Source organism: Oncorhynchus tshawytscha, linkage group LG13 (assembly GCF_018296145.1).
Source record: "Oncorhynchus tshawytscha isolate Ot180627B linkage group LG13, Otsh_v2.0, whole genome shotgun sequence".
Taxonomy (NCBI): domain Eukaryota; kingdom Metazoa; phylum Chordata; class Actinopteri; order Salmoniformes; family Salmonidae; genus Oncorhynchus; species Oncorhynchus tshawytscha.
In genome coordinates, this window is record NC_056441.1 from 81,355,100 (window position 1) to 81,382,599 (window position 27,500).

The following is a 27,500-nucleotide window of genomic DNA, read 5'->3' on the forward strand; positions in this document are numbered from 1 at the left end:
CACTCGCCTTTCACCATGTCTGCCTCCATCTCTCTCTCTCTCTTCTTCTCCTTCACCTGATCGGTCTGTCCTCATCCACACTCTCTATTTCCTTGTCTCTTTCCTTCTTGCTTTCCCTCCATATCCTTCATCTAATCTCTTTTCTCCAGTCACTCTCCCTTTCCCAATCTCTCTCTCTCTCTCTCTCTCTTGTTCCTCTCTCTCTCTCTCTCTCTCTTTCTCTCTCTTGTTCCCTCTCTCTCTCTCTCTCTTTCTCTCTCTTGTTCCCTCTCTCTCTCTCTCTCTCTCTCTCTTGTTCCCTCTCTCCCTCTCTCTCTCTCTTTCTCTCTCTCTCTCTTGTTCCCTCTCTCTCGCTCTCTCTTGTTCCCTCTCTCTCTCTCTCTCTCTCTTGTTCCCTCTCTCTCTCTCTCTCTCTCTTGTTCCCTCTCTCCAAGTAAAGTCTGTAGAGTTTCATTATGAGACGGAGTCCACAGACTGAGCAATACAAGTGGAGGGCGATTCACGCCGGAACACCCAAGCACACACCACTCAGCGATTAACACACACAGTTGCATCGGAATAAACTAAAACAACAGAAACCTGGTTTAAAGTGAGTCTGTAGTTTTTCAGTCTGGGCTAACAACATCCGTGCACAGAGAGATCAGAAGATTGAGCAAAGGACAAAAAAAACTGGACCTAATAAAAAGGGGGAGAGGTTCAAAGAGGAGGGCGGGGTTTGTGTGCGGTTTCAGCTGAGGGTGGGGTTTAAAGGGGTCAGACAACTCTCCAAGGCAGTACTGTATGTTGCTGGTGCTTAGGGGGTGGGCTTTATCAAATGGGGCCGGCTGATTGGCTCAGACCCTCCACAGCAGTAAGTGGTTGGTGCTGTCGTCCCGCCCCACTGTCTCACTGCTGCTATTGGTCAGCCGGAAGTCCTCGTAGCCGTCGCCACCTGAGATCACCAGCTGATTGGTTTTGACGGGAAGGAGGGCGGAGGCTCGTCGGTGAGAGGAGTCCCGCCTCTGCAGACCCCCATTACCCCCGTCAACACCACTCTGGGCTGGAGACAGAGGAGTTCAAAGGTCATAAATATGGAAGTATCCATTTAAACATTGAATGACAAATGTGTTTGTAAGAAATAATGGTGCTTGAAGTGACGTGGTTACCTGTGGTATCGGCGGGCAGGGGGAAGTTGACATTGAATCCTTCAGGTAGTTCTATGGAGGTGAGGAACCTCACATGGCCAGTGTGTCCGTGAGCGGAGCCCATGGGGGTCAGAGGTGACCGCAGCGTCCCTGACACAGTCCCAGAGCTGACGGCTGGGATAGACAGGGTCAGGACCACCCCTGCGCTGGTCCCGATCCACAGCAGGTCCTTACAGCCCAGGAGAGCTGTGATCCTCAGACACGCTGCCTTGTGTTGCCGGATGATCGCATCTGAACCTGGAGAGGGGATGAGAATGGTGGAGGGTAAGGAAGGAAGGAAGGAAGGAAGGAAGGAAGGAAGGAAAGGAGAGAGAGAGAGAGAGAGAGAGAGAGAGAGAGAGAGAGAGAGAGAGGCGAGAGAGAGAGTGTTTTCTGGTGCTGCCATCTACTGGTTAAGAGTAATGTGTTATGTGTAATGTAATGTGCTGAATTAATTTGTGCGTGTGTGTGTGTGTATTTTAACTGCCGTCGTTAAGGCAGTAAAGGTCTACGATGTTTTGGACACGTATGGTGTGTGCTCTGTGTTACCTGCAAGCATCTTGTGCACGGCGGGAGCCACGTCCACCTCCGTCAGGCTGTCCCAGGTCTGGGCGTGGTAAAGTCTGATCTGGGCACTACCCTGGAGCGCCAGCCACACCCCCTGGCCGTAGCTCACCATGCAGGTAACACACCTACTGCTGTCTGTGCCCACCTGGAACCAGTGCTGCAGGGGAGAGAGAGAGGTTACCACCACCCATCAGGGGCAGCAGGTAGCCTAGTGGTTAGAGCGTTGGACTAGTAACCAGCAGGTAGTCTAGTGGTTAGAGCGTTGGACTAGTAACCAGCAGGTAGCCTAGTGGTTAGAGCGTTGGACTAGTAACCAGCAGGTAGTCTAGTGGTTAGAGCGTTGGACTAGTAACCAGCAGGTAGTCTAGTGGTTAGAGCGTTGGACTAGTAACCAGCAGGTAGTCTAGTGGTTAGAGCGTTGGACTAGTAACCAGCAGGTAGTCTAGTGGTTAGAGCGTTGGACTAGTAACCAGCAGATAGCCTAGTGGTTAGAGCGTTGGACTAGTAACCAGCAGATAGCCTAGTGGTTAGAGCGTTGGACCAGTAACCAGCAGGTAGTCTAGTGGTTAGAGCGTTGGACCAGTAACCAGCAGGTAGCCTAGTGGTTAGAGCGTTGGACTAGTAACTGAAAGGTTGCAAGATCAAGTCCCTGAGCCGACGAGGTAAAAATCTGTCGTTCTGCCCCTGAACAAGGCAGAAAACTATCAGTTTATCAGTCTATCAGAAAATGAGAATTTATTTTGAACTTACTTGCCTAGTTAAATAAAGGTCAAATATATATATTTAAATCAGTCCATCCACCCATTAATTCATCCATCTTGTGACTGGACTGTAACCATACCTCTTGCACCAGTGTGGTTGTGTTGATGATGAGAACGCGGTTCTGTGAACCACACCACAGCTTCCCACCGACCGGGACCATCTTAGTGACAGGACTACTGGGCGTGCCCAGACTCAACGTCTGAGATGACTGGGCGTCCCAGAAACTCCCCGCCTCCCTCTGGTAGACGATCACTTCTCCGTTGGCCAGGGACACAAACACCTTGTTGTCCAGGTAGCTGAGAGAAGAGAGGGAGGAGATTGTCAGACATTGAGGTAGTAAATGACCAAATAAAGTCACGATAAAGAGGAAGACTTCTCTGATGTGGGCGAACATGAAAGCAGCCAGACTCACAGAACACACAGGATGGGGGCAGAATGCTGCATCTTCATGCTGTTCTTACGGTTCCGAATGTTGTCTGATGACTGGTACACATGGATACTGACAGAGAGAGTTCAAAACACAGAGTTAGGATTTCAACGTGTGTCTGTGTGTGTGTGTGTGTGTGTTAAAGGTCGACCGATTAATCGGAATGGCCAATTAATTAGGGCCGATTTCAAGTTTTCATAACAAACGGAAATCGGTATTTTTGGGCGCCGATTTTGCCTTTAAAAAAAAAAATTACACCTTTATTTAATCTTTATTTAACGAGGCAAGTCAGTTAAGAACACATTCTTATTTTCAATGACGGCCTAGGAACAGTGGGTTAACTGCCTCGTTCAGGGGCAGAAAGACAGATTTTCACCTCGTCAGCTCGGGGGATTCAATCTTGCAACCTTACAGTTAACTAGTCCAACGCAATAACGACCTGCCTCTCTCTCGTTGCACTCCACAAGGAGACTGCCTGTTACGCAACTGCAGTAAGCCAAAGTAAGTTGCTAGCTAGTTAAACTTATCTTATAAAAAACAATCAATCAATCATAATCACTAGTTAACTACACATGGTTGATGATATTTCTAGATATTATCTAGCGTGTCCTGCGTAGCATATAATCTGATTGAGCATAGGAGCATCTAAGTATCTGACTGAGCGGTGGTAGGCAGAAGCAGGCACGTAAACATTCATTCAAACAGCACTTTTGTGTACGTTTTGCCAGGAGCTCTTCGTTGTGCGTCAAGCATTGCGCTGTTTATGACTTCAAGCCTATCAACTCCTGAGATGAGGCTGGTGTAACCGAAGTGAAACGGCTAGCTAGTTAGCGCAAGCTAATAGCGTTTCAAACGTCACTCGCTCTGAGCCTTCTAGTGGTTGTTCTCCTTGCTCTGCATGGGTAACGCTGCTTCGAGGGTGGCTGTTGTCGTTGTGTTCCTGGTTCGAGCCCAGGGAGGAGCGAGGAGAGGGACGGAAGCTATACTGTTACACTGGCAATACTAAAGTGCCTATAAGAGCATCTAATAGTCAAAGGTTAATGAAATACAAATGGTATAGAGGGAAATAGTCTTATAATTCCTATAATAACTACAACCTAAAACTTCTTACCTGGGAATATTGAAGACTCATGTTAAAAGGAACCACCAGCTTTCATATGTTCTCATGTTCTGAGCAAGGAACTTAAACGTTAGCTTTCTTACATGGCACATATTGCACTTTTACTTTCTTCTCCAACACTTTGTTTTTGCATTATTTAAACCAAATTGAACAGGTTTCATTATTTATTTGAGGCTAAATTGATTTTATTGATGTATTATAGTAAGTTAAAATAAGTGTTCATTCAGTACTGTTGTAATTGTCATCATTACAAATAAAACATTTGAAAATCAGCCGATTAATCGGTATCGGCTTTTTCGGTCCCCCAATGAGCGGTATCGGTGTTGAAAAATCATAATCGGTCGACCTCTAGTCTGTGTTGTGCGTTTACCATCCGTCCTCTGTGCCCAGCCACACAGAGCTCTGGTAAGCCTCCGGGTCAATGCTGAGCAGATCCTCCAGACTGGCTCTAGTGAAGGATCCCCGGGAGGAGCGGCGCATCGCTCTCCCGTCCATGGGGCTCTCGCTGTGGGGTCGACCTCTTCCACCCACCCCTGGCCTGCCTGGAGCTCCATAAGGACTGGCCTCTGGGTAGTCCTGCTCCTCCTCACTACTGGTGGTCTCTGTAGCCATGTCCTTAGAACCAGACCCCTCCTCATCTAGGACAGAGGGACAAAGGACAGTCAGGGTGTTTGTGTGCATAGTCGTTACCAGGGCTGGATGAATGGATGGCTTGGGTGTGTGTGTGTGTGTGTGCTCACTGGCATAGCTGGATGACACAGTAGAGTGACTGGCTTGGCTCTGCAGAGTGGAGGAGGGGCTAGGAGAATCTTCATCGTCCGTGTCATCACTGTCAAACGGAACTAACTCTGGACCCGCCCCTGAAGGGGGCTCGGTCAGCTGCAGCGACGAATGAGAAATGGAGATGTGTAGCTGCTGCTGGGATGGGGTGGAGTCGACAGCTACACGGGGAGGGGCAGGGAAGGGGTCCACTCCACGTTCCCTAGGAGACACAGGTTGCAGGATGCTGATTGGTTAGAAGTCAGTAACATTAGCATTACAAGCATTGCAGGACATCAACAGTAAAGACTGATACGTGTGTGTTTGTGCACTATGCTCTGTGTACCAACCTCCCCTTGAGTCCAGGGACTGATACATGTGTGTTTGTACACTATGCTCTGTGTACCAACCTCCCCTTGAGTCCAGGGACTGATATGTGTGTGTTTGTGCACTATGCTCTGTGTACCAACCTCCCCTTGAGTCCAGGGACTGATACATGTGTGTTTGTACACTATGCTCTGTGTACCAACCTCCCCTTGAGTCCAGGGACTGATACGTGTGTGTTTGTGCACTATGCTCTGTGTACCAACCTCCCCTTGAGTCCAGGGACTGATACATGTGTGTTTGTACACTATGCTCTGTGTACCAACCTCCCCTTGAGTCCAGGGACTGATACGTGTGTGTTTGTGCACTATGCTCTGTGTACCAACCTCCCCTTGAGTCCAGGGACTGATACATGTGTGTTTGTACACTATGCTCTGTGTACCAACCTCCCCTTGAGTCCAGGGACCGCGGCGATGCAGATGATCCTAGCAGAGCAGACAGCAATACAGGCCTCTACAGTGGGCTGGTCTCTGATGTTGAGCAGACACACCTGGCCCACGTAACCATCACTGTTACACACCCACACCTCACTGCTGCTCTCTGGACAACTGTGGCTGGGGGAGGCACAGGAGAACTGGAGAGGGAGGCACAGGGCAGGATGGAAGGAAAAGGACCATGAATACTTAAGTAGGCGTGTTCTCCATCACAAAACCCTAAGCTTTACCGTAGACAGGCAGAATGGCCAGGTAACCATGTCACATCACCAGGGCAGGCTGGTCCCTCTCACCTGCATCCCACTACGGGTCTTCATAATGGGGATCGCCTTCAGGAACTCTGGGTCCCACTGGTCCTTATTCATTGCTACACACACAGGACAAAGGAAGTGCGAAATGGAGGTTATTAACTTAGAGTTTGATCTCTAAGAAAGACAAGTGAACTATACAATGATAAATAACAAACGCGTTTCCTCGTACCCAGTTGCTTCTTGGCATCTTCGAAGGCCTGTTGGAAGTTGCTGCGTGTGTCTGGGGAGCTGAACTCGAAGACGAAGCTGGTTTCTGCCGAGGCGGTGGTCAGCTCCAGCTTGGTGGGCAGGAAGCTCATACTGAAGGCTAGAGACTGTTTCTCTGCAAGCTCCCTGTGGACTGACACCATCAGGTCCTTTATCACGTCATCCAGAGACTGAGGAGAGAGAGGGAGGGAGGGAGAGGGAGGGGTGGGGGAGGGGAGGGAGAGGGAGAGAGGGAGGGAAGGGGAGGGGGGGAGGGAAGGGGAGGGGGAGGGGGGAGGGAGAGAGAGGGAAGGAGAAGGGGAGAGAGAGAGAGGGAAGGAGAAGGGGAGGGGGAGAGAGGTGAAGGGGAGGGGGAGGGAGGGAGAGGGAGGGAGGGGGGAGGGAGAGAGGGAGGGGGAGGGAGAGAGGGAGGGGGAGGGAGAGAGGGAGGGAGAGAGGGGTGGGGGGAGGGAGAGAGGGGTGGGGGGGAGGGAGGGGGGGAGAGGGGAGGGAGAGGGAGAGGGAGGGGAGGGCAGGGTGCGAGGGAGGGAGAGAGGGAGGGAAGGTGGGAGGGGGAGAGGGGAGGGAGGGGGAGAGAAATTAGGTTTGTTAAAGTAGATTTCTCAGAGAGAGAGGAACTAAATGTAAATATGTATGAGATTTGCTAGATGTGAGGTGTGTGTGTTACCTGGTGAGGGAAGCTGAGAGTCTCTGATAGTTTGCTGATGTGTCCCAGTGTACTCAGGTCCTCGTCCAATCGACCAATCATCTTCTGGATGGTCTCTTTGTTGGTTGCCTGGGAGGGGCCTTACATACAGGAAAAGAGATGATGACATCTGACCTCTGATACTCACATGAAACTACAGATGCCATGAGCACTGTGATACAGGAAGAACTACAGTATAATCTCAGACACATATAAACTACACATCCCATGAGCACTGTAGTAGAATCTCAGATACATATCAAAATAAAAATTTAATTGTATATCTGTCACATGCGCCAAATACACCTTACCGTGCTTACTTACAAGCCTTTAACCAACAATGCAGTTTTAAGAAAATATTTACAAAATAAACAAAAAAATATAGATACATGAAGGTAATTTCAGACTATAAACTACACATCCCATGAACACTGGGATACAGGAAGAACTACAGTATAATTTCAGATACATATAAACTACACATCCCATGAGCCCTCAGGAGACTTACTTTTCACAATCTCCACATCCTCTAGGGGAAGCTTCCACAGGAACTTATATTTACTGGAAGTGTCGATCACACTGGCAGCAGAGTACCTGGAAGAGGGGGAGATGGAAAGACGTGAGGACAGGGAGAAAAACAGAGTTATTTCTGTGTACGATGCAGAAAGCGTAATGTGTTTCAGGCAACACCAGGCGGCAGCAAGACAGTCTCCTTTTATTTAACACGGCAAAAGTATGGGGTGAACCCATGGAGAAGGATAGAGGCCTCTAGTAGCCAAAAAGACGTATTAGTATGGGCAGTATTACTATGGGTGAACCAAGGGGCCAGGGTTCCGGTTTCGACTACTACAGTCTTGCTTCAGTACTGCAGTTTAACTGAAGTCCGGCCCAGGGAGTCAGTTTCCATAGACGGTCCTATAGAGAAGTCCCGATTTGAAAATTCCTTTAGTCATCATTTTTTGTGCACAAAACATCCATTCAATTATTCAAATAACTGATGCTGAGACAGATTTTTTTTAAATCACAAAGATATTAACACTTTATATTCATCCAATGTCTGTCATGTTTCTGGATGACGTGATGAACTGTTCCTCTGCACATTCAGTCTAGTACGCATGTGAAGTTGGGCTGTGAAAACAGAATGTTACCCGGATCTAGACGCTCCACATATCGGCGTATACGAATGTGAGTAGATTAAGTTGAAAACAAAAGGTCTCTAGTTTTTTCATACCTCAATGTGGGAAACTTTGGGTTTAGGTTAGGGACCTAACATTAAACCATACAGTCTCCACTCATCAAATAGGGATTCCCAGGAGGATTGTTAGTGAGTGGAAAAATACAAGATGGACTGATCTGTCTGTTGTCATTCTATATTGAGACAAGCTCAAGCAGCTACATTGCAGGTTTATGTTTGTGTGTGTGTGTGTGTGTGTGTGTGTGTGTGTGTGTGTGTGTGTGAGGCTCACAGGCTCATGGAGCTGCGTCTCAGGGATCCAGACTTCCTCTTTAGGGTGGTGCAGATGAGCAGATCACTGAAGAGGAAGAGAGAACGGTCCTTCTTACCCCCCACGGTCTTCTGCAGAGTGAGAAAGAGAGAGAGTTGAGTGAGGAGAGAGAGCGAGAGGAGAGGAAAGAGAGAGGAAAGAGAGAGGAGAGTGGAGAGAGGGACAGAGGAGAGAGAGACAGAGGAGAGAGAGAGGAAAGAGGCAGAGAGAGAGAGGAGAAAGAGAGAGAGAGGTGAGTCGAGAGAGAGAGGAGCGACAGAGGAGAGAGAGAGAGAGACAGATGGACAGAGCGAGAGAGAGAGAAAAATAGAGAGAGAAAGCGTGAAAGAAAGAGAGAGAGAGAGAGAGACATCCAATCCTTCTTATCTGTTATCTAGATTGATATCTGACAGAGGGCAGTATCAGAGGGATGTCACTCAGCAGAGTATCTATGGTCTCTGCTGTCAGTCTGGAAGACCGTCATAATGTCACACTGTCAATCAATCAGTCTGAGTGTGTCAGTCTCACCGCCTCCATCACCATCTCTTGTCTCAGGAACTTCCTCATTGGGTTAAGGATCTGACCGAGAGAGAGAGATTTACAATCATTATTACTATCAACTTTGAGATTGTAAAAGAAAGCAGTGTGAGTATATATATATATATATTATATATATATATATATATATTATATGTAAGTGTCCTACATCTCTGACGTGTTCCACTCCCTCGATGTGGGCTTCTATCTCCTGCATGACGCGTGTCTCTCTCTCCACCTCTTCCGCAGAGCGACGCCCCTTATTGATCTTCTCAGCCAATCGCTTGATGTCTCTCTGGGCGTCCAATAGCAACGGGTGGTCTGGATGTTCCTCAGGAGTGTGCTTCAACAGATCCTAGAGAACAGGGACACATTTTACTACCAAGGAGCTTCATCTGCAGGAGGATATGAATCCAAATACACGTTTACAACTTCATCTTTACACCTTCATCTTTACACATTCATCTTCATCTTTACATCTTCATCTTTACACCTTCATCTTTACACATTCATCTTCATCTTTACATCTTCATCTTTATACCTTCATCTTTACACCTTCATCTTTACACCTTAATTTTCATCTTTACATTTTCATCTTTACACCTTCATCTTCATATCTTCATCTTTACACCTTCATCTTTACACCTTCATCTTTCATACGCAGGCCTTAAACACTAAACTGGTTGACATTGAGGAAACAGCTAGGCCAGGAGAAGCCTGGGCCTCATCTCAGACTTTAACCCAGTTAGGCAGAGGGAAGGAGACTCACCTTGACCAGTTAGGCAGAGGGGAGGAGACTCACCTTGACCAGTTAGGCAGAGGGGAGGAGACTCACCTTGACCAGTTAGGCAGAGGGGAGGAGACTCACCTTGACCAAGTAGGCAGAGGGGAGGAGACTCACCTTGACCAACAGCTCATAACGGGGGATCCTCTGGACAGGCTTGATCATCAGATCACCCAGGGCCTGCTTCTCCTTGTTCTCACGCATACTGGTCTATGGGGGGGAAGGTGGGAGGAAGAGAGAGGAAGGTGGGAGATAGAAGGAGCGGCAGAAGAGAGAGAAAGGGAGAGAGAAGAGAGAGAGGAGAGAGAGAAAGGGAGAGAGAAGAGAGAGAAAGGGAGAGAGAAGAGAGAGAAAGGGAGAGAGAAGAGAGAGAAAGGGAGAGAGAAAGGGAGAGAGGAGAGAAGAGCGAGAGAAGAGAGAGAAAGGGAGAGAGAAGAGAGAGAAGGGGGAGAGAGAAGAGAGAGAAAGGGAGAGAGAAGAGAGAGAAAGGGAGATAAAGGGAGAGAAAGGGAGAGAGAAGAGAGAGAAAGGGAGAGAGAAGAGAGAGAAAGGGAGAGAGAAGAGAGAGAAAGGGAGATAAAGGGAGAGAAAGGAGAGAGAAGAGAGAGAAAGGGAGAGAGAAAGGGAGAGAAAGGGAGAGAGAAAGGGAGAGAGAAAGAAAGGGCGAGAGAAAGGGAGAGCGAAAGGGCGAGAGAAAGGGAGAGAAGAGAGAGAAAGGGAGAGAAGAGAGAGAAAGGGAGAGAAGAGAGAAAGGGTGAGAAAGGGAGAGAGAAAGGGAGAGAAAGGGAGAGAAAGGGAGAGAGAAAGGGAGAGAGAAGAGAGAGAGAAGAGAGAGAGAAGAGAGAAAGGGGGAGAGAAAGGGGGAGAGAAAGGGAGAGAGAAAGGGAGAGTTCTAGTCAGACCGACATGTGAGCCATACAGTGTGAATAATCTGTCTGGTTTATCCACAAACACTAGATGGCGGTATGGTTCCACATTCTGATCACTCACCCTCCTGTTACATCTGGAGTACTTCTCCTGTCTTATCCGGTGTCCTGTGTGAATTTAAGTATGCTCTCTCTAATTCTCTCTTTCTCTCTCTCTTTCTCGGAGGACCTGAGCCCTAGGACCATGCCTCAGGACTACCTGGCCTGATGACTCCTTGTTGTCCCCAGTCCACCTGGCCGTGCTGCTGCTCCAGTTTCAATTGTTCTGCCTGTGGCCATGGACACCTGACCTGTTCACCGGACGTGCTACCTGTCCCAGACCTGCTGTTTTCAACTCTTTAGAGACAGCAGGAGCGGTAGAGATACTCTGAATGATCGGCTATGAAAAGCCAACTGACATTTACTCCTGAGGTACTGACCTGTTGCATCCTCTACAACCACTGTGATTATTATTATTTGACCCTGCTGGTCATCCATAAACATTTGAACATCTTGGCCATGTTCTGTTATAATCTCCACCCGGCACAGCCAGAAGAGGACTGGCCACCCCTCATAGCCTGGTTCCTCTCTAGGTTTCTTCCTAGGTTTTGGTCTTTCTAGGGAGTTTTTCCTTGCTACCGTGCTTCTACATCTGCATTGCTTGCTGTTTGGGCTTTTAGACTGGGTTTCTGTACAGTACTTTGAGATATCAGCTGATGTACGAAGGGCTTTATAAATAAATTTGATTTGATTTTGACCGAGTCACTGAAGAAGACCTGTGACTTTTAACAGTCATCATCTAGTCTGGTCAAAGGTCAACTATAGAGGGGAGAAAAACAACAGCTGATAGGTGACTGGAGAAACAAACACACACACTATACACACACACACACACTATACATTCGCAAACTATACACACACACACAAACTATACAGGGGGGGGCTCCCGAGTGGAGCAGTGGTCTAAGGCACAGCATCTCAGTGCTAGAGGCGTCCCTAAAGACCCTGGTTTGATTTCAGGCTGTATCACAACCGGCCGTGATTGGGAGTCCCATAGGGTACAATTGGCCCAGCGTCGTCCGGGTTTGGCCGGAGTAGGCCATTATTGTAAATTATTGTAAATAAGACTTCTTATGTGAGTATGTGAGTTCTTAACTGACTTGCCTAGTTAAATAACGAATAAAAAAAATATGCACACTATACACAAACTACACACACACATAGAAATTATACACACACACACACACACACACACACACACACACACACACACACACTGAACTAGACATCCACACGTTTTGAGCTCTATGTCTCCACTCTGTTTGTAACGAGTCATCTGTGATGACTAGTGAGGAACTGCCCCTCCCTAACTTCAGGCTATGCTCACAACCAGACATCCCAACCAGAGTACTTTGTTCTGGCAGCTCTGGTGTCTTGGCCCTCCCACCCCTACGGGAGAGCAGCTCCCGCTCAGCCCAGTCCAAGCTCTTCTCTGTCCTGGCATCCCAATGGTGGAACCAGCTTCCCCCTGAAGCTAGGACAGCAGAGTCCCTGTCCATCATCCGAAAACATCAAACCCCATCTTAAAACAGTATCTTAAATAATCCTCTTCACCCCCCTGAAAAAATACACCTGAACCAGCAATCCCCCCCTCTTCTAGCTCTGACCTTGCTGATCACTACTTACTATAGAGGAAAAGGGTACTTACTATGACTGTGACACGTGGTTGTCTCATAAATAAAATAAATACAGTAGGGAAAGAGGTAGTTGTCTGGGCTAAATTATAGGTGGGCTATGTACAGGTGCAGTAATCTGTGAGCTGCTCTGACAGTTGGTGCTTAAAGCTAGTGAGGGAGATAAGTGTTTCCAGTTTCAGAGATTTTTGTAGTTCGTTCCAGTCATTGGCAGCAGAGAACTGGAAGGAGAGGCGGCCAAAGAAAGAATTGGTTTTGGGGGTGACTAGAGAGATATACCTGCTGGAGTGCGTGCTACAGGTGGGAGATGCTATGGTGACCAGCGAGCTGAGATAAGGGGGGACTTTAACTAGCAGGGTCTTGTAGATGACATGGAGCCAGTGGGTTTGGCAACGAGTATGAAGCGAGGGCCAGCCAACGAGAGCGTACAGGTCGCAATGGTGGGTAGTATATGGGGCTTTGGTGACAAAACGGATTGCACTGTGATAGACTGCATCCAATTTGTTGAGTAGGGTATTGGAGGCTATTTTGTAAATGACATCGCCAAAGTCGAGGATTGGTAGGATGGTCAGTTTTACAAGGGTATGTTTGGCAGCATGAGTGAAGGATGCTTTGTTGCGAAATAGGAAGCCAATTCTAGATTTAACTTTGGATTGGAGATGTTTGATATGGGTCTGGAAGGAGAGTTTACAGTCTAACCAGACACCTAAGTATTTGTAGTTGTCCACGTATTCTAAGTCAGAGCCGTCCAGAGTAGTGATGTTGGACAGGCGGGCAGGTGCAGGTAGCGATCGGTTGAAGAGGTAGCGATCGGTTGAAGAGCATGCATTTAGTTTTACTTGTATTTAAGAGCAATTGGAGGCCACGGAAGGAGAGTTGTATGGCATTGACTGTATGGCAAATTACTCACTACTGTAAGTCTCTCTGGATAAGAGAGTCTGCTAAATGACTCCCTACTGTAAGTCTCTCTGGATAAGAGTGTCTGTTAAATGACTCACTACTGTAAGTCTCTCTGGATAAGAGAGTCTGTTAAATGACTCACTACTATAAGTCTCTCTGGATAAGAGAGTCTGTTAAATGATTCCCTACTATAAGTCTCTCTGGATAAGAGAGTCTGTTAAATGATTCCCTACTATAAGTCTCTCTGGATAAGAGAGTCTGTTAAATGATTCCCTACTATAAGTCTCTCTGGATAAGAGAGTCTGTTAAATGACTCACTACTATAAGTCTCTCTGGATAAGAGAGTCTGTTAAATGATTCCCTACTATAAGTCTCTCTGGATAAGAGAGTCTGTTAAATGACTCACTACTATAAGTCTCTCTGGATAAGAGAGTCTGTTAAATGATTCCCTACTATAAGTCTCTCTGGATAAGAGAGTCTGTTAAATGACTCACTACTATAAGTCTCTCTGGATAAGAGAGTCTGTTAAATGATTCCCTACTATAAGTCTCTCTGGATAAGAGAGTCTGTTAAATGACTCACTACTATAAGTCTCTCTGGATAAGAGAGTCTGTTAAATGATTCCCTACTATAAGTCTCTCTGGATAAGAGAGTCTGTTAAATGACTCACTACTATAAGTCTCTCTGGATAAGAGAGTCTGTTAAATGATTCCCGACTATAAGTCTCTCTGGATAAGAGAGTCTGTTAAATGACTCACTACTATAAGTCTCTCTGGATAAGAGCGTCTGCTAAATGACTCCAATGTAAATGGTTCACTTCAGTAGAACCTGCCTGTCACACAAAGAGCTGGGTCAGAATTCTCTACCTCAAGCTGAGTGTACACTATACCATTTGGCCCCAATTAAGCTGCCTCAAACAAGTTTTTGAGATCGCAGACAAAATCCCGATGTCATTGCCTACTCGAGGGTGTGCGGCCGATCCGGTCTTTGGGCGTTTGATTTTATTGGCACAAAATGTGCAATGCTCTTGTAGTGTGAACGTACAACGACAAGTTTTGAGTACGGTGATCAGCGACAGCCAATTGGAGCTCGCCAGAGAAGAGGACAGTGAAATGATGACGTTGTTTCACATCACCCAGAATATAGACTAGAGCAGGACTAATGACTACTACTAGTATGAATATATAGACTAGAGCAGGACTAATGACTACTACTAGTATGAATATACAGACTAATGACTACTACTAGTATGAATATATAGACTAGAGTAGGACTAATGACTACTACTAGTATGAATATACAGACTAATGACTACTACTAGTATGAATATATAGACTAGAGTAGGACTAATGACTACTACTAGTATGAATATACAGACTAATGACTACTACTAGTATGAATATATAGACTAGAACAGGACTAATGACTACTACTAGTATGAATATACAGACTAATGACTACTACTAGTATGAATATATAGACTAGAGTAGGACTAATGACTACTACTAGTATGAATATATAGACTAGAACAGGACTAATGACTACTACTAGTATGAATATATAGACTAATGACTACTACTAGTATGAATATATAGACTAGAACAGGACTAATGACTACTACTAGTATGAATATACAGACTAATGACTACTACTAGTATGAATATACAGACTAATGACTACTACTAGTATGAATATACAGACTAATGACTACTACTAGTATGAATATATAGACTAGAACAGGACTAATGACTACTACTAGTATGAATATATAGACTAATGACTACTACTAGTATGAATATATAGACTAGAACAGGACTAATGACTACTACTAGTATGAATATACAGACTAATGACTACTACTAGTATGAATATACAGACTAATGACTACTACTAGTATGAATATACAGACTAATGACTACTACTAGTATGAATATATAGACTAGAACAGGACTAATGACTACTACTAGTATGAATATACAGACTAATGACTACTACTAGTATGAATATACAGACTAATGACTACTACTAGTATGAATATATAGACTAATGACTACTACTAGTATGAATATACAGACTAATGACTACTACTAGTTTGAATATATAGACTAGAACAGGACTAATGACTACTACTAGTATGAATATACAGACTAATGACTACTACTAGTATGAATATACAGACTAATGACTACTACTAGTTTGAATATATAGACTAGAACAGGACTAATGACTACTACTAGTATGAATATATAGACTAGAACAGGACTAATGACTACTACTAGTATGTGTTTGTACTTGCCTTTAAAAAGTGTCAAATCTTTACAGCTCTGAAGTTCACAAGAAATGTTATTCAAATCAAAATGTTGGCAAGATATTTCATCGTTGTATGGCAAAGCGTGAACGTCTGACTGAAAACGTTTATGAGGCTGATTTGAGCAACAGCTCATTGTATCTACGTTAACAATATAATCACATAAGTGGTTTTGAAGAGACAGCGTGGTGGCTTGGAGAATCCTTATGACCAAGTGAAGATTGTTTTAGTGTGTGACCTACCATCTGCACCACTACGTTGGCAAGACAACAAATCTACAGGAAAGACGTGTGTTTAATGTGAGAGGCTCAGCGTTGTTAGGGTAATTTAAAGTCCTGTAGTGCTCCCCCAGCATCAGAGAATCAGCAATCGAGCAACTCTTTCTCAAGAAAACCTCCTGAGAAAACTGATATTGGACGAGCAGGAGGGACAGGATGTGCGCTCACACACACACACACACACACACACACACAGAGAGACACAAACACACACACTCACAGATACACAAATACACAAACACAGACTCACAGACTCACAAACTCAGAGACAACTGCACACACACAGAGACACAAATGCACACACACAGAGACACACACAGTAGCTAAAGACAAGTCTGTGCATCACACTCACCTACAAGTGTCATATAGACAGTGGACACACACACTCATATAGACAGTAGTCACACACCCTCATATAGACAGTAGACATACACACTCACCTCCAGGAACTTGAGGAATGCTGGCTTGGCCTCCTTTGCGATCCTCACTGCATCTTTGGCGTTCAGAAAATTCTCGATGTATGCTGAATAAATATTAGCAAGAATCTCTTTGGAGAACTGTGTAGAAGAGAGAAAGACCGAGAGGGGAGAGGAGAGAGAGAATATTAACAGGCTAAATATACTGTAAAGAACCCCCCCCATACCAGGTTGGGTTTGCTCCTAGCAGAACTCGGCTAGGTGAAGTGAACATCTGTGCCTCGCATATTATAGCCTGAAAAAAAAAAGTGGCAATATTACTCTTTGTCCCTTTAGAGACGCCGTAGCAACAACATAGACAAAATAGTCTGAATGTATGTAAGATAAAATCATGAAATCCGTCATTTTAAATCTAATTAAGATGATTGGTGCAGTATTTCTCAAATGAAAAATGTGCAAGAAAACTAGTTGACTCTTGTTGAAAGACAAACATTTAATTGAAGAATCCTGTCCATAGTTCCTACTCCTACTAGCAGTAGTACTGTTGACCAATCACCAACGAAGGGGCGTAGAAAACCCCGTCCAAACCCTAAATCGAACAAAAGGTTATAATATATTCACAAACTGTTGACTGGGAAAAATGTGACAGGCTTTTAAGCTGACTCTAAAGGAGGGTGAATCCTGCCCGGCAACAAGTGTTTGGTGAGCCTGGCTCTGGCTGGGATTGGTCAATATGATGATACATAGCAAGCCTCCCTTCAGGCTTAAAAACAGGGGATCCTTAGTGGGGAAAAGGGGAGCCTCTGCGGGGAAAAGGGGAGCCTCCGCGGGGAAAAGGGGAGCCTCCGCGGGGAAAAGGGGAGCCTCCGTGGGGAGAGATGATGGAGAGCACAAACACACAGGAAGTGAGCTCAACACGCATGCTCCACACACACTGTGACTCCCTCTGACCGGCATTTCTCTACACAATAGAGATGAGTGAGGAGGAGAGAAAGAAATTAGAGGGGAGAGGAAATGGAAATAGAGCGAGAGAGAGCGAGAGAGAGCGAGAGAGAGAGAGAGACAGATAAGGGGCATGGTTTAACAGTAACACAGAAATAGGCATTTAAACCCCTCATGAAAAGAGCTGCCCTCTCTCCTCCATCCCTCTCTCCTCCATCTGTAAGGAGTGATATCAGGATGGATAAATCAGGTGCCTTACACCACAGCCAGTGGCACCTTATTATTTGAGGAGGAAGGGCTCATAATAATGTCTGGAACGGAATAAATGGAATGGTATTGAACACCTCAATTATATGGTTTCCATGTGTTTGATATCAATCCATTCCAGACATTATTATGAGATGTCCTCCCCTCAGCAGCCTCCTGTGGTCTACACCTAAGCCGTCTCTTGTAATGCCTCTCCTCATCCCTCCACCCTCCAGTTACACAAGCAGCCACTCTCCCCATCCCTCCACCCTGCAGTTACACAAGCAGCCACTCTCCCCATCCCTCCACTCTCCATTTACACAAGCAGCCACTCTCCCCATCCCTCCACCCTCCAGTTACGCAAGCAGCCACTTTCCCCATCCCTCCACCCTCCATTTACACAAGCAGTCACTCTCCCCATCCCTCCACCCTCCAGTTACACAAGCAGCCACTCTCCCCATCCCTCCACCCTCCAGTTACACAAGCAGCCACTTTCCCCATCCCTCCACCCTCCAGTTACACAAGCAGCCACTCTCCCCATCCCTCCACCCTCCAGTTACACAAGCAGCCACTCTCCCCATCCCTCCACCCTGCAGTTACACAAGCAGCCACTCTCCCCATCCCTCCATCCTCCAGTTACACAAGCAGCCACTCTCCCCATCCCTCCATCCTCCAGTTACACAAGCAGCCACTCTCCCCATCCCTCCACCCTGCAGTTACACAAGCAGCCACTCTCCCCATCCCTCCACCCTGCAGTTACACAAGCAGCCACTCTCCCCATCCCTCCACCCTGCAGTTACACAAGCAGCCACTCTCCCCATCCCTCCACCCTCCAGTTACACAAGCAGCCACTCTCCCCATCCCTCCAGCCTCCAGTTACACAAGCAGCCACTTTCCCCATCCCTCCACCCTCCAGTTACACAAGCAGCCACTCCCCATCTCTCCACCCTCCAGTTACACAAGCAGCCACTCTCCCCATCCTCTTGTCACTCTTTCCCTTTTAATGTGGAAGTCATTCTTTTTCATCCTTTTAAAGGCGCGGTGCAGTCAAAAATGTGGTTTTGCTGTGTTTTATATACATTTCCACACTATGAGGTTGGAATAATACTGTGAAATTGTGAACATTATGATAATGAACTTTTAGTGTAAAAGCTGTTGTAAAAGGCCGTCTGAAATGTCAGCCTGTTTTGGTTGGATGGAGTTTTGGTCTGCCTGGTGACATCCCCAGGTGGTAAATTAGTTAATAGACCAATAAGAAAGAGAGCTAGTTTTCAGTTTCCCCCTCAATTATTGGTAAGAAGCATTTATTTTCTTATTTTTTGCCATTCTAATCTAAAACAATCACAGTAAGGTACTTAATTGTTACCCAGCAATGATTTGATATTGAGATAAAAACAGCTGCATTGGACCTTTAAGTGGGGAAGTCTCAAAGAGCATGAGTCTCTCTCCCCTTCATCAATCTGGAATGAACTGCTCAGACATTCAAACATTACATCCACAGCTCCCAATACACCCACTATATTCATAACCCAAATAAACAAACTCTGGAGTCTGGACAGGAAGTAAATAACCACACTCTGGACAGGAAGTAAATAACCACACTCTGAACAGGAAGTAAATATACACACTCTGGACAGGAAGTAAATATACACACCCTGGACAGGAAGTAAATATACACACCCTAGACAGGAAGTAAATATACACACCCTGGACAGGAAGTAAATATACACACCCTGGACAGGAAGTAAATATACACACTCTGGACAGGAAGTAAATATACACACTCTGGACAGGAAGTAAATATACACACTCTGGACAGGAAGTAAATATACACACTCTGGACAGGAAGTAAATATACACACTCTGGACAGGAAGTAAATATACACACTCTGGACAGGAAGTAAATGTACACACTCTGGACAGGAAGTAAATGTACACACTCTGGACAGGAAGTAAATGTACACACTCTGGACAGGAAGTAAATGTACACACTCTGGACAGGAAGTAAATAAACACACTCTGGACAGGAAGTAAATAAACACACTCTGGACAGGAAGTAAATAAACACTCTGGACAGGAAGTAAATAAACACACTCTGGAGTCTGGAAGTAAATAAACACACTCTGGAGTCTGGAAGTAAATAAACACACTCTGGAGTCTGGAAGTAAATAAACACACTCTGGAGTCTGGAAGTAAATAAACACACTCTGGAGTCTGGACAGGAAGTAAATAAACACACTCTGGAGTCTGGACAGGAAGTAAATAAACACACGCTGGAGTCTGGACAGGAAGTAAATAAACACATTCTGGAGTCTGGACAGGAAGTAAATATACACACTCTGGACAGGAAGTAAATATACACACTCTGGACAGGAAGTAAATAAACACACTCTGGACAGGAAGTAAATAAACACACTCTGGACAGGAAGTAAATAAACACACTCTGGACAGGAAGTAAATAAACACACTCTGGACAGGAAGTAAATAAACACACTCTGGACAGGAAGTAAATAAACACACTCTGGACAGGAAGTAAATAAACACACTCTGGAGTCTGGACAGGAAGTAAATAAACACACGCTGGAGTCTGGACAGGAAGTAAATAAACACACGCTGGAGTCTGGACAGGAAGTAAATAAACACATGCTGGAGTCTGGACAGGAAGTAAATAAACACACGCTGGAGTCTGGACAGGAAGTAAATAAACACATTCTGGAGTCTGGACAGGAAGTAAATAAACACATTCTGTAGTCTGGACAGGAAGTAAATAAACACACTCTGGAGTCTGGACAGGAAGTAAATAAACACACGCTGGAGTCTGGACAGGAAGTAAATAAACACACGCTGGAGTCTGGACAGGAAGTAAATAAACACATTCTGTACAGGAAGTAAATAAACACACTCTGGAGTCTGGACAGGAAGTAAATAAACACACTCTGCAGTCTGGAAAGGAAGTAAATAAGATGGAGGTCTAGAAACACAAGGTTGCCCCAACTGGCAGGCCAACTCTTTTGCACAACCTCCCTGGCTCCATAGTATCGAGTATTTACAGTATATCCCTCTTTTATCCTCACTCTAGTCTAATATATAGTCATAATATATGCCGTTTAGCAGATGCTTTTATCCAAATCTACTTAGACACGCGTGCATATTTTATACGTATGGGTGGTCCCATGAATCCAACCCACTATCCTGGGGTTACAAGCTCCACGCTCTACCAACTATACATGTTACTGTCGGCTGTCGGTCAAAGGAGGGAGCAGGACTGCATAGACGGCACAGAGGTTCTGCATGTGTTAGTGCACGGTGGGCCAGTTCAGGGCTATTGAGACAGATGTGTGTTTACAGGTTATCATTACAAGGGGCTGAACTGTAAAGGGGGAGAAGGGCTGAGGGGTGACAGGGGTAAGAGAGAGCGGGGTGAAGGGGGTGAGGGAGAAGGGCTGAGGGGGTAAGAGAGAGGAGTTGGGGGGTGAGAGAGAAGGGTGAGAGAGAGGGGTGAGGGGAAAGCGGTGAGTGGAGGTTGAGGGACATGACATCTGTGTGTAAACTGACATGTCAGACACACACACACACACACACACACCGAGAGTTGACCTCGCTGTAGCAGAAATGTCTAGCTCAAAGGAAGTTCAGACAGGTCAAGGGATTAGTACTCGCTACATTCCACTAGCATGGGCTAACACTGCCACATATTCTAACTGCATTCCACTAGCATGGGCTAACACTGCCACATATTCTAACTGCATTCCACTAGCATGGGCTAACAATGCTACAAATTCAAACTGCATTCCACTAGCATGGGCTAACACTGCCACATATTCTAACTGCATTCCACTAGCATGGGCTAACAATGCTACAAATTCAAACTGTATTCCACTAGCATAGGCTAGCGATGCTACACCGGTTAGGATAAGTCTCTCTGCCCCCAAAGGGAGCGACTGAGGCCTATGTTCTTTGGACGTGGAGGTGTGTGTGTGTGTGGGGAGGTGTTTGTGTGTTTAGCCTGGGAGATGTGTTGTGGTGAACCAGAGGGCTACCAGCAGAGGCGTGACATGGACCTGGAGAGAAGACAGGGGGTTAACATGGACCTAGAGAGGAGACAGGGGGCTAACATGGACCTGGAGAGGAGACAGGGGGTTAACATGGACCTGGAGAGGAGACAGGGGGTTAACATGGACCTGGAGAGGAGACAGGGGGTTAACATGGACCTGGAGAGGAGACAGGGGGTTAACATGGACCAGGAGAGGAGACGGGGGTGAACATGGACCAGGAGAGGAGACAGGGGGTTAACATGGACCAGGAGAGGAGACAGGGGGTTAACACGGACCAGGAGAGGAGACGGGGGTTAACATGGACCAGGATAGGAGACAGGGGGTTAACACGGACCAGGAGAGGAGACGGGGGGTTAACACGGACCAGGAGAGGAGACGGGGGTTAACACGGACCTGGAGAGGAGACAGGGGTTAACACGGACCTGGAGAGGAGACGGGGGTTAACATGGACTGGTCAGGGGGAAGTCACTGTACCTTATTATTTAGGGGTGAAGTGTTTGTGTGTGTATATGTACAGTGCCTTGCGAAAGTATTCGGCCCACTTGAACTTTGCGACCTTTTGCCACATTTCAGGCTTGAAGAATCAACAACAAGTGGGACACAATCATGAAGTGGAACGACATTTATTGGATATTTCATACTTTTTTAACAAATCAAAAACGGAAAAATTGGGAGTGCAAAATTATTCAGCCCCCTTAAGTTAATACTTTGTAGCGCCACCTTTTGCTGTGATTACAGCTGTAAGTCGCTTGGGGTATGTCTCTATCAGTTTTGCACATCGAGAGACTGAAATTTTTTCCCATTCCTCCTTGCAAAACAGCTTGAGCTCAGTGAGGTTGGATGGAGAGCATTTGTGAACAGCAGTTTTCAGTTCTTTCCACAGATTCTCGATTGGATTCAGGTCTGGACTTTGACTTGGCCATTCTAACACCTGGATATGTTTATTTTGAATCATTCCATTGTAGATTTTGCTTTATGTTTTGGATCATTGTCTTGTTGGAAGACAAATCTCCGTCCCAGTCTCAGGTCTTTTGCAGACTCCATCAGGTTTTCTTCCAGAATGGTCCTGTATTTGGCTCCATCCATCTTCCCATCAATTTTAACCATCTTCCCTGTCCCTGCTGAAGAAAAGCAGGCCCAAACCATGATGCTGCCACCACCATGTTTGACAGTGGGGATGGTGTGTTCAGGGTGATGAGCTGTGTTGCTTTTACGCCAAATATAACATTTTGCATTGTTGCCAAAAAGTTCAATTTTGGTTTCATCTGACCAGAGCACCTTCTTCCACATGTTTGGTGTGTCTCCCAGGTGGCTTGTGACAAACTTTAAACAACACTTTTTATGGATATCTTTAAGAAATGGCTTTCTTCTTGCCACTCTTCCATAAAGGCCAGATTTGTGCAATATACGACTGATTGTTGTCCTATGGACAGAGTCTCCCACCTCAGCTGTAGATCTCTGCAGTTCATCCAGAGTGATCATGGGCCTCTTGGCTGCATCTCTGATCAGTCTTCTCCTTGTATGAGCTGAAAGTTTAGAGGGACGGCCAGGTCTTGGTAGATTTGCAGTGGTCTGATACTCCTTCCATTTCAATATTATCGCTTGCACAGTGCTCCTTGGGATGTTTAAAGCTTGGGAAATCTTTTTGTATCCAAATCCGGCTTTAAACTTCTTCACAACAGTATTTCGGACCTGCCTGGTGTGTTCCTTGTTCTTCATGATGCTCTCTGCGCTTTTAACGGACCTCTGAGACTATCACAGTGCAGGTGCATTTATACAGAGACTTGATTACACACAGGGTGGATTGTATTTATCATCATTAGTCATTTAGGTCAACATTGGATCATTCAGAGATCCTCACTGAACTTCTGGAGAGAGTTTGCTGCACTGAAAGTAAAGGGGCTGAATAATTTTGCACGCCCAATTTTTCAGTTTTTGATTTGTTAAAACTTCTTAGGGAGGATGTTCCTCCGGTGGGATCAAATCAGCGGATAATCAGCGGATATTTTAGAGCGCCACTGATTGTTTTCGCTAAAACTCAAACTTTCATTAAAACACAAATGCAAGGTACTGAATTAAAGCTACACTCGTTGTGAATCTAGCCACCGAGTCAGATTTGTAAAATGCTTTTCGGCGAAAGCATGAGAAGCGAATATGTGATAGCATGCACCCCCCCGAATACCAGACCGTCAACAAAACAACAGATTTAGCGGTAGCCGGCGCTACCCAAAACGCAGAAATAAAATATAAAACATTCATTACCTTTGACGAGCTTCTTTCTTGGCACTCCTATATGTCACATAAACATCACAATTGGTACTTTTTCCCGATTAAATCCGTCATTGTATACCCAAAATGTGATTTGCTGACGACCGGTCTGATCCAGAAAAATGCCCCTTTACATGACGCAACGTCACTTTTTAAAATTACAAAAGTTACCTATAAACTTTTACAAATCACTTCAAATTGCTTTTCTAAACCAACTTTAGGTATTAATAAACGTTAATAGTCTATTAGATTGATCACGGGGCGATCTGTATTCGATAGCAGCAAGTCTTGAAATCGTCGTCCATGTTTTCACTTTCAAAACATCCTGTGGAGTGAGCCCAAAGAAAGGAAACGCGTCACGTTTCCAAACCAAGGATAAACTAGGCCCAAAATGACAGCATTGGCGACATCGTGTGGAAGCTGTAGGCGTTTACAGGGGCTTGATAAGTATTTTCCTTCGCCTTAGGCAATGCAATGACTGGCGGATGGATATTATTATTTTTTTTTTAGTGACCAGTTTTTCGAAGGATTTTGACTCCTAAACACGTTCTGTAATAGCCACAGACACGATTTAACCAGTTTTAGAGACTTCAGAGTGTTTTCTATACACACACACTAATCATATGCATATACTATATTCCTGGCATGAGTAGCAGGGCGCTGAAATGTTGCGCGATTTTTAACAAAAAGCTGCGAAAATTCGCAGCCTCCCTAACTTTTTTCAAAAAAGTTTGAAATATACAATAAATGTCGTTCCACTTCATGATTGTGTCCCACTTGTTGTTGATTCTTCACAAATACAGTTTTATATCTTTATGTTTGAAGCCTGAAATGTGGCAAAAGGTCGCAAAGTTCAAGGGGGCCGAATACTTTCGCAAGGCACTGTATGTATGTGTCTCTCTTGGAGGAACACTACATGACCAGAAAGGTAGAACATTTATGTAATGACATTCTGTGATTGTCATCAGTCCTACACTGGTAGCCTGTACTGAGGTGTCCCCTGATGTCTGGTGTGTCTCGGGAATCGGACAGTCACCTCCGCCTTCCACAAAATGTAAGTGTTGTCGTCATCAATATGTAGCGTATACCACACGGTTCCACATCAATATGAAGCTTATACCACACGGTTCCACATCAATATGGAGCTTATACCACACGGTTCCACATCAACATGTAGAGTATACCACACGGTTCCACATCAACATGGAGAGTATACCACACGGTTCCACATCAACATGGAGAGTATACCACACGGTTCCACATCAACATGGAGAGTATACCACACGGTTCCACATCAATATGGAGCTTATACCACACAGTTCCACATCAATATGGAGCGTATACCACACGGTTCCACATCACGGTTCCACACCTGGGGCGGCAGGGTAGCCTAGTGGTTAGAGCGTTGGACTAGTAACCGGAAGGTTTCAAGTTCAAACCCCCGAGCTGACAAGGTACAAATCAGTCGTTCTGCCCCTGAACAGGCAGTTAACCCACTGTTCCTAGACCGTCATTGAAAATAAGAACTGACTTGCCTGGTTAAATAAAGGTAAAATAAATAAAAAATATATGGAGCGTATACCACACGGTTCCACATCAACATGTAGCGTATACCACACGGTTCCACATCAACATGTAGCGTATACCACACGGTTCCACATCAACATGGAGAGTATACCACACGGTTCCACATCAACATGGAGAGTATACCACACGGTTCCACATCAATATGTAGCGTATACCACACGGTTCCACAACAATTCACTGATTTTTCATGTGGCTGACATACAGGCATGGTAAATTATGGTGTATTGTAGTTTCTTATGTTTTACCTGTACTGGACCACATCGACTTACCCGTGGTTTTTCCATTGTCCATGGTTTACAGTGATTGGATGGAGGGAGGTACTTACCGATTGGATAAGCAGCTGACCCACGGTCTGTTTGTCGTGCCATTGGCTGATGCAGCCGGTGACCTGTTCCAGGAAGTGCTCATGGTGCTCCAGGATCTCTGGGATCTGATAGAACATCTCATCCACCAATGAGGGATCAACTAGTGATCCACTGTCTGGCTGCTTCAGAGGCCGCATATAGCCCTACACATCGAGAGAGAGAGAGAGAGAGAGAGAGAGAGAGAGAGAGAGAGAGAGAGAGAGAGAGAGAGGGGGAGAGATAGAGGGAGGTAGAGAGAGAGAGAGAGAGAGGGGGGAGAGATAGAGGGGAGAGAGAGAGAGAGAGAGAGAGAGAGAGAGAGAGAGAGAGAGAGAGAGGGAGAGAGCGGTAGAGAGAGGGAGAGAGAGAGGGAGGTAGAGGGGGAGAGATAGAGAGGGGGAGAGAGAGAGGGGAGAGAGAGAGGGGAGAGAGAGAGAGAGGGAGGTAGAGAGGGAGGTAGAGGTAGAGAGGTAGAGGTAGAGAGAGAGAGGGAGAGAGGTAGAGGTAGAGGTAGAGAGAGAGAGAGAGAGAGAGAGAGAGAGGGAGAGAGAGGGGGAGAGAGAGGGGGGAGAGAGAGAGGGAGGTAGAGAGGGAGGTAGAGGTAGAGAGGTAGAGGTAGAGAGAGGGAGAGAGGTAGAGGTAGAGGTAGAGAGAGAGAGAGAGAGAGAGAGGGGAGAGAGGGGGGAGAGAGGGGGGAGAGAGAGAGGGAGGTAGAGGTAGAGAGGGAGGTAGAGGTAGAGAGGTAGAGGTAGAGAGAGAGAGAGGGAGAGAGGTAGAGGTAGAGAGAGAGAGGTAGAGGGAGAGAGAGAGTTAGAGAGAGTTAGAGAGAGAGAGTTAGAGAGAGGTAGAGGGGGAGGTAGAGAGAGAGCGAGAAAGACAATATGTTTCTATTTTGGGAAAATTAAACCTTATTTTCCTGAAACCAGCCTCGTGAAATGTGAACTCATCCAGGCAAGCCACAGACCCTATGGAACAAGCACACACACTGCAGTGCTGTCGCTTGTGTAGAACATGATTTGTAATGGTGTATCTGTGTGTGATCTGCGTATACAGCCTGGGTTGGTATGATGTGTGTGTGTGGGTGTGTGTGTGTGTGTGTGAGATGCATTGTTTATTAATATAGTGTGTGTTTGGGGTCTGTTCAGAGGGGGCCTAATCGATGGCGTCTCACACACGCTTCTCATTCTGTTTTGACTACATGGCACCTGGGCTTACTATGGCTACAGTTTAACATATCCCCTCTTTCTCCCTCTCACAAGCCTCTTTCCCCCCTCTCTCTCCTCTCCCAAGCCCCTCTTCCCTCTCTCAAGCCTATCCTCAGCCTCTCTTCCTCCTCAGCCTCTCTTCCTCCTCAGCCTCTCTTCCTCCTCAGCCTCTCTTCCTCCTCAGCCTCTCTTCCTCCTCAGCCTCTCTTCCTCCTCAGCCTCTCTTCCCCTCTCTCAACTCTCCTCAGCCTCTCTTCCCCCTCTCTCAACTCTCCCAAGCCTTTCTTACCCCCTCTCTCTCAACTCAGCCTCTCTTCCCCTCTCTCAACTCTAAGCCTTTCTCCCCCTCTCTCTCTCCTCAGCCTCTCTTCCCCCTCTCTCAACTCTCCCAAGCCTTTCTTACCCCCCTCTCTCTCCTCAGCCTCTCTTCCCCCTCTCTCAACTCTCCCAAGCCTTTCTTACCCCTCTCTCTCAAGCCTCTCTTCCCCTCTCCTCTCTCAAACCCCTCCTTCCCCTCTCTTTCCCCTCTCAAGCCTCTCTTTCCCCTCTCAAGCCACTCTTCCCCTCTCAAGCCACTCTTCCCCTCTCAAGCCACTCTTCCCCTCTCAAGCCACTCTTCCCCTCTCAAGCCACTCTTCCCCTCTCAAGCCACTCTTCCCCTCTCAAGCCACTCTTCCCCTCTCAAGCCACTCTTCCCCTCTCAAGCCACTCTATCCTCTCCCGAGCCT

General features: G+C 46.1%; 1 protein-coding gene and 1 long non-coding RNA gene across 2 annotated transcripts in view; both read right to left on the reverse strand.

Annotated features, from left to right (window-relative positions):
- LOC121839109 overlaps nt 1-259 on the reverse strand; it is a 2,319-nt gene extending 2,060 nt beyond the window's left edge. Inside the window, exon 1 of the long non-coding RNA XR_006078712.1 lies at nt 1-259. This exon is cut by the window's left edge and continues 1,001 nt beyond it. This is a non-coding gene — a long non-coding RNA (uncharacterized LOC121839109).
- Nucleotides 260-353: 94 nt separating this feature from the next.
- The window catches only part of LOC112247607 (rho guanine nucleotide exchange factor 17), a 100,006-nt gene continuing 72,859 nt past the window's right edge, over nt 354-27,500 (reverse strand). Inside the window, exons 3-20 of the mRNA XM_042296425.1 lie at nt 25,549-25,731; nt 16,150-16,266; nt 9,742-9,834; nt 9,010-9,195; nt 8,832-8,882; nt 8,286-8,395; nt 7,328-7,413; nt 6,802-6,920; nt 6,097-6,304; nt 5,910-5,983; nt 5,569-5,756; nt 4,780-5,021; nt 4,410-4,677; nt 2,905-2,991; nt 2,572-2,788; nt 1,713-1,887; nt 1,146-1,421; nt 354-1,039 (exon numbers count right to left, since the gene is read on the reverse strand). Coding sequence (XP_042152359.1) covers nt 834-1,039; nt 1,146-1,421; nt 1,713-1,887; nt 2,572-2,788; nt 2,905-2,991; nt 4,410-4,677; nt 4,780-5,021; nt 5,569-5,756; nt 5,910-5,983; nt 6,097-6,304; nt 6,802-6,920; nt 7,328-7,413; nt 8,286-8,395; nt 8,832-8,882; nt 9,010-9,195; nt 9,742-9,834; nt 16,150-16,266; nt 25,549-25,731 — 2,886 coding nt within the window. The 3' untranslated portion in view covers nt 354-833. The remainder of the gene's footprint in view (nt 1,040-1,145; nt 1,422-1,712; nt 1,888-2,571; nt 2,789-2,904; nt 2,992-4,409; nt 4,678-4,779; nt 5,022-5,568; nt 5,757-5,909; nt 5,984-6,096; nt 6,305-6,801; nt 6,921-7,327; nt 7,414-8,285; nt 8,396-8,831; nt 8,883-9,009; nt 9,196-9,741; nt 9,835-16,149; nt 16,267-25,548; nt 25,732-27,500) is intronic.